A 7047-nucleotide genomic window follows, 5' to 3' on the forward strand; every position below is an offset into this window, starting at 1 on the left:
TATCTATCTATCTATCTATCTATCTATCTATCTATCTATCTATCTATGTGCAGAGCAGGGGGCTGCCATCTAGGGTGCCTGGGGGAGCAGATGGGAAGGTTAAGGGCTTTGCTCAAGGGCCGAGAGTGGGGCAGATATGGATGCTTCATCTTTTCCACCCACATTTTGGTGTCACTGTCAGCAGGGGGAATTGAACCTGAGACCGCAAGTTCACTTTTCTAACCTCTGCACCACCACTCCCCCATAAAAATAATGCAAAAAATAAAATATTGTAAATAAACAACTTTTTTTTTTTGCTTCTTTGTCATTTCTTCTCAATGAACACCATTTCTTTTATTGACGATTCAAACATACTTTATTCTTTGAGCTTCCACCAAAAAAAAAAAAAAAGATTAAAAAAAATCTCATATTTACAAATCCACCTCTGAGTGAGTTTTGGGTGCAAAATATAGAATATAATGCTACAAGGGGCACTGGACACACAAAAAATAATCATAAAGAGATTAACTAGGCATAAAATAAGCCTTAACATATCAAGACATACTCCACATACATTGTATTAAATTAAATAAATTAAAAAATACTTTCTGTAACATGCACCTCGTGTTATCAAAGCTGAATGAGAAGTGCTTAATGTTTAGTACCAGGACAACTGGTCAAAATGTTTAAAGCAACACTTGTGTGTACTTGTGGGGTCCTTGGATCATTTGGTCATCAGTTTAAAGAAAATGTGGGGATTTAAAATCAAGTATTTTCTAATACACACTCTAGCAGTGCTAGTCTATAGTGCAAAATTACCTTTACAACAAATTTTCTACAGGCAGTGTGTCAAATGAGAGAGATCAATGAGTCTGAAAGTACATGAAACATCACCAGAGTTCATGAAGAATCATAAACTGGACTTCATCAGTCAGGCCAAACTGCTGGTTGGGAGTCCAGTGGGATGTTGTCTGTCACTGGATCATGTGTGGTGGATGGTAAGAGTCATATGGCCCTTCTAAGTGTGTGTCATACCTATTCTGAGACTGATAGAGAGCCTGATCTACAAGAGAGGGGGAGTATTGATGTGGGGGTGGGTAGTGGGGCGATGGCTCTTGTTTGGGCACCAGGTTACTGCTGATGCTCAGGGGTGGCGTAGGGGGCCCATCATAAGGAGGAGTCCCCACACCTCCTGCATTATACTCATGTGGTGAGTGATTCTCATACTGTCGACCTTTTATGGACCTTAAGTGGAGCATGTGCGTCGAGTCATAGGTGCCGTATGGGGGGCTAGGGAGACCTGGGGAGGTGTAGTTCACCATGCCACCATGAGGATTATGTGTTGGACGAACTCCATGTCTGTCTTCAGGCCTCATGCCAGTACCAGGAGCTGGCCCCAGCTGTAAGCTGCCAGCGACCAGGTTGGTGGTGGGCTGTGAGAGCCCCTTGCACAGCGTCTCCATAAAAGCCCTGCTCTCTGTGGAAAGCCCCCCCTCCAGAGCCTCGGTCAGAGCACAGATGTAGTTGCGAGCCAGCCGCAGTGTCTCAATCTTGGACAGTTTTTGTGTTTTGGAATGACAGGGCATGATGCTGCGCAGGTTCTCCAGTGCATCGTTCAGGCCATGCATGCGCGAGCGCTCCCTGGCATTAGCTTTTATACGCCTCGCACGGAAACGCTCCTGCCGGGCCTTCGTCATTCGCTTCTTCTTGGGCCCTCGTCGCTTGGACTCATTTTCATCCTCCTGTGCTTCCTCTCCATCCTCCTCCTCCTCCTCCTCCTCTTCTTCTGCGTCTTCACTTCCCATTTCTTGGTTCTGTTGACTCACTCCTGCTCTGTAGTGGTGTGACGGGACTGAAGAGTTTCCATCAGGTGAGCTCATGTCTCCTTTGATCCACTGCAGAGGGCTGACGACCTCCTCTCCCTCCGTTACCCTCACATACGACTTAATCATCATCGTATTCTGCAAAGAAGAACTTTATCACATACATGTACATTTTTTTTCATTAAACTGACAGGTTTGGCTATTGAATATTGTAATCTTTGTAATGAAGCTCCTCTAAGAACATTGAAAATAAAAAGTTTAGATTCTGATTGTAAAGAAAATTTATAAAACCTGTGGTTTTTCTTTCTTGCATCTTAATTTTCTAAACAAGTGACTAACTTCAGGATATGAACTGCAGATTTTGCAGTTTGCTGATTTTTTTTCCCCAGAGTTCTGCAAAGAAATACATATAGCAGGAGATAATAGACTATAAATTCACTCAGTAACTTTTAAATTCATTTTTGTTGTGCTCAAGCACAAAACATTTGTTTGTTACTTTGTATCACAAGTCATTTACAAACTAAATGTAACCAACTCATTCAGACTGGGATGTTAAAAATACAAATCTTGTGTCAAAGTTTGAAATTAAAATGCAATGGGATCTTATATTTCTTCTACATGATTTGGGCTTAGTTTTGTTTCTAATACATTTAGACATTATTCCCAAGTAGCTTATTTCCAGTACATTTTTTTTTTTCAAAAAATTTAAGCTACTTTGAAAAAAAAAATTACTTTTGTCCACCTCAAAACTACAAATATAAGTTTTTATTTGAAATTAACTTGCACATCCATGGTGAATTTTGTCATAATTTTTTAAAAAGGCTTTCTAAATTTGAAATGAAAATGATACATTTAAATTAACCAGAGAACATTCTCAGTAAAATGATGGCTTATCTGTTGTCCATAAAATTTTGTAAGATTATTTTTTAATGAGTGTTTGACTGTTTCAGACCCACACGAAGAGTTTTCAAACAAATAAACCTAAAAATGGCATCTGTATATAAGTTTTTTTAATTTTTTTTTTATAAGATTTATATTCTCCAGCAGTGATAAAAATTAGATTAAATTTAATTGGAAACATTTTGTCGTTGTTTGTTTCAAGCATAGCCTTTGATGTATTTGTTAAATAAAAAGAAGTTTCTGGACCAACAATGAGCTTGTTAAGTTTGTGTAAAAGATTCAATCTTTTGTAAGTTTTGTCTAAATCTAAACAAAATCAGTGACCATTACTGTAAATCTGGGTTTACAGCCGATGTTTGAACGTTTCAGCACCGGACAGCTCCCTCCTGAACTACAGGCTGCTTCAGTAAATCACAAGTTTATGTTGTTTTAGTTTAATGTTTTATTGGTATTCTGCTATTACCCAAGAAATAAATGCATAGCCTGTTGTACTGGCTCTCCCCCTACATGGGGGTCACACTAATCCAGGTCATTTTGTGAACTGGTAATGCTGTGGCAAGATAAAGTCACTGACAGAACTCCAATCTGGGGCAGCGCAGGATTTACTCCGTGGATGAAGCGACAACCATGGGATTAAATGAAAGATTGACATCCTCCAGATCACTGGCCTAACAGAAGGCTCAGGCTGAATTAGAGCAAACATTTTCTGCAGGAAAAATGATTGTGTTGGCACAAACAACCAGCTGCACAGAATGAATGAGTTACATTTTATTAGACCTTAACCTCCTCATCCCTTGAAGTCAAAATGCTGCAGACATTTAGGTTTAAAGACTGTTTAAAACTGGCAGAAACTCTGAAACCTACCTGTTTGGATGGATGTGTCCCGGGACTTGTTGAAAAAGTTTGTCAGATGTTTGTTCTATCCTTCAAGAATCTCAGTGTGGCCTCTCTGCTCATCAGTTGGAGACCAGTTTAGTGGCTCCGTCCAGTCCTTCAGTGTGGGTCACTCTGTGGGGGTCTTCTGGTTTTAACCCCCACGTTAAAGCTCCTCCTCCTCTTCATCCTCCTCCCACTCCCATCCAATTCCTGTTGACGCGCTTAAGCTTGCGCGTGGCCGGCCCGTGGCTCTGGCCACCTGGAGCTCCACTTGTATGTGTGTGTGTGAGAGAGAGAGGGGGGGAGGGGGGTCAGCGGGATGTTTAGACTGAAATTGTCCAGACAAACAGGAGAGGCCCAGGCTTTTGTTGCGTCAGTAAATCCGCAGCACATTTTTACGCAGAGCGGAGTGGAGACGCACTCAGTCGCCTGAGCCTAACTGTATGTGACAGCTTGAAGTTGTGTGTGTTTTCTTCATCTCCTCCTGTGGTCAGACATCCCTCTATAGATATAAGCTGAAGAACATGTTCACTTCTCCCAAAAGGACCAGGAGGGGTGAGGAGAGGTTGAGACATTATGACTATGGGGATTCCTTCCACCCACTGTCCTCTGATAAGCTTGGAGTAAACAAAAGTTGTCAAGATGTAGTATTTAAGGACCCAAGGATGCTGATTGAAGACAAATATTAAATGCAAATAAAATACTGTAATAAACAAAAGCTGACAGGGCAGTAAAAACAAACTCAAAGTGACCAAAACCACGAGGAGCATGCACGAAACAAGCAGGAGGAAACGGCAGAAAAACAAACAGTATGACAGACTGAAGGTAGAATGAGAACTGGGAGTATAAGAAGGCTGTGAAGGTTGACTGCAAGTGGAAACAGCTGACAATAAGAGGAGCAGAGCATGTGGTCAACTGAAGGTAAAAGACCAGTGACAAAGGGAAAAACAAGAAAACAACAATAAAGAGAATAAACAAGTAAAAGAAGCATGATGACAAATATTAACTGAACAACTAACAAATAAATAACAAAAAGAATGAAGCAACAAAAACACAAGATTCTTACTAAAGTCTGCCCTGCTTATTTGTGAGCATTTTATATCGCAAAATTTTAAAATGTTTCAAATTGTATTTTAATTATTCATATAAAAATAAATCCCAAGCTTCATGCATTTTATCACAACATACCAGTGAAGTTTGCACGATAGACTAATTGAAAAAAAAAAACAAAGTTCACAATGTTAATGTTGAATATTGTGATGGCAATTTGTTATCTGCTTCCTATGTGTACTTGAGCATCTTACCCACTATAATTTTTCATTTTTTTTCATTTAGCCTTTATTTATACAGGTTAGTCTCATTGAGCCACGAGAACTAATAGAGAATAATAGGCCTATATAACTGCCAGCAGATTAGTAAAATATATTTTTTGGATGTAGGGTGCATGTGATTGCATGTTTTAAACATCTGATGAAGGCCAGGCAGTCCTTTGCAATATTAGCACTGATATTGCAATAAGGATCACTTTCTGATTTAACTCTGTGATATTAAATACAGTAGCTGACAGTCATCTTGTTCATCTTGTAAATGTTTGCATAACTCTTAAGTCTGTGAGTTTTAGATTGGAATCCCAAGGGCAAATGCAAACATGAAGATGTTGCAAGAAGGTCACCTGGAATGAAGTCCAGAAGAGCCATATGAATTGTAAGAACAACATCCATGGTACCTGTGATCAGACACCCTGCTTGACAGCTGGTCACACTGATCCAGCACCTTGAGACTGCATCTTATGAGAAAGGAGGGAGGCAGAGAATCATAGCTGCTATACAAGAGGAAACAAATAATATTTGTCTAACAACTAAGCCCAGAACACTCGGGGCTGTAATCCCCTAAAATGCAGGACTGGTCCCCCTCAAAGATCTCTGTCCAGAAGTCCCAGGATCAGCTAAAGTACTGAGCAGAACCCTCAACCTCTCAGACAATCCAAGTTTGTCCATGTAATCTTTGTTTTCTCAAACTGCAGTGAAACTGAAATCTTGTTTTTAGGGAAAGCTCAGTTTACGTTAATCAGTTCATGTTGGGTGTACTTTTGCCTCATTTACTTTATCAGGTTCTCAGTATGTATCTTTATAAGTTTGGTTCAAAGATAAACAACTTTGAACAGCTCAATCTTTTAAGCATCACTCTGCTTCTTCTTGCTTTGTGATAGACTAGTGGCCTGTCCAGTGTGCACCCAGTCTCTGAAGATAACAAGCAGCTCCTTGTAACTCTGAACAAGGACAAGTGGGTATAGAGAATGGATGGATGTATTTTAAAGTACCATAGTGGTCCTCTAACAATAAGAAGAAGAACATGCCAATTGTGATTACAATTTCAACTTGGGAGTTTGAATAATCACAGATTATCTGAGGAGATTAGAAGAATTTAGGGGATGTGAATAGGATATCTGGTCTAGATTTTAGATAAGTTACAAGGTTCCATTTAAACTCAGAATAAATGTTTCATTCTGGGCTCATTCCCCAGCTGACTACCTTGCCGGCTGATCCTCCCCCTGCATTTTTTCCTGTCCTATTCCACACCTGCAGCCTGAGATGGGAATAGCAAAGCCTGGCCTCTTAAATCCCCAAGAGAAGAAGCAGCAGGGGAATATGATAGCCGAGGCCTTGTGTCCTTACCAGCGTAATTTTTTTACAATAAAAATAATACATTTCAGTCATTCTGTCACTGTCAAAGTTCAAAGTGCATCCCAGTTCTAATTTACTCAAAATTCTGGCAAAACACATACATGTTTATAAAGTATATGTTTTGAATTTTATATTTAAGGTCGACCCACCCTGGAGTCCAATTTCTGTGCTCCACAAGTGTAGAGCTGTAAGTGTGCCACATTGTCCCCTGGTTGTTATTTACAGGCCCCCCCATGATGAAGTCCTGCTGCAGATGGTCGTCTCACTCTCTGTGGCTCAGATGCCATCGCTTCTCCCTTGGCTTCTCCAGTCTTTCCTTACCTTTTACCGATAGGAATTTAGTTTATCACGTTAAAAAAAAAAATAGATGACACATAAAACTTCACTTCAGTACACACATAAACATGACACTCGTCTAAATTCCCAGTGTAGTTGTGTGTGACAGTGGGGGACAGTGCATTTTGTCCATATGCCATACTGGAAGTCCTCAGAGAGATGCCAACCACACTGCATGCGGACTATGTTAGTGTGTGTGTCTGTGGGGGGGGGGGGTAATGTGGTCGAGTAAGGACTACATGTGCAGCAACTCAAAAGTTTTTCAATTTAAGAGCTTCAGTTCAATTCAATTTATTTATATAGTGCCAAGTCACAGCAGAAGTTAGCTCAGGGCACTGAACAAAAACATCCACATACATTAAAAATGTTAATGTTATCTATCTAAGGAAGAAGACTGCGTTTAATCTTCACTTTGTTTCAGTCTACCATCCTGAACGAGCACAAAGGCA

General features: G+C 40.2%; 1 protein-coding gene across 1 annotated transcript; it reads right to left on the reverse strand.

Annotated features, from left to right (window-relative positions):
- Positions 1-694: 694 nt before the first annotated feature.
- On the reverse strand, positions 695-3706 carry LOC119412565 (neurogenic differentiation factor 4). The gene is made up of 2 exons (XM_037679588.1): positions 3567-3706; positions 695-1940 (listed from the first exon to the last, which is right to left on the reverse strand). The coding sequence occupies exon 2, from the start codon at positions 1932-1934 to the stop codon at positions 954-956; it is 981 nt and encodes a 326-aa protein (XP_037535516.1). The 5' UTR covers positions 1935-1940; positions 3567-3706; the 3' UTR covers positions 695-953.
- Between the last annotated feature and the right edge of the window lie 3341 nt (positions 3707-7047).

This window comes from Nematolebias whitei, chromosome 7, assembly GCF_014905685.2.
Source record: "Nematolebias whitei isolate Nwh7 chromosome 7, NemWhi1, whole genome shotgun sequence".
Lineage (NCBI taxonomy): Eukaryota > Metazoa > Chordata > Actinopteri > Cyprinodontiformes > Rivulidae > Nematolebias > Nematolebias whitei.

What these genes read in the sequence shown, in the direction of transcription:
- LOC119412565 (XM_037679588.1), bottom strand. Translation starts at nt 1,934, where the DNA reads ATGATGATTAAGTCGTATGTGAGGGTAACGGAGGGAGAGGAGGTCGTC.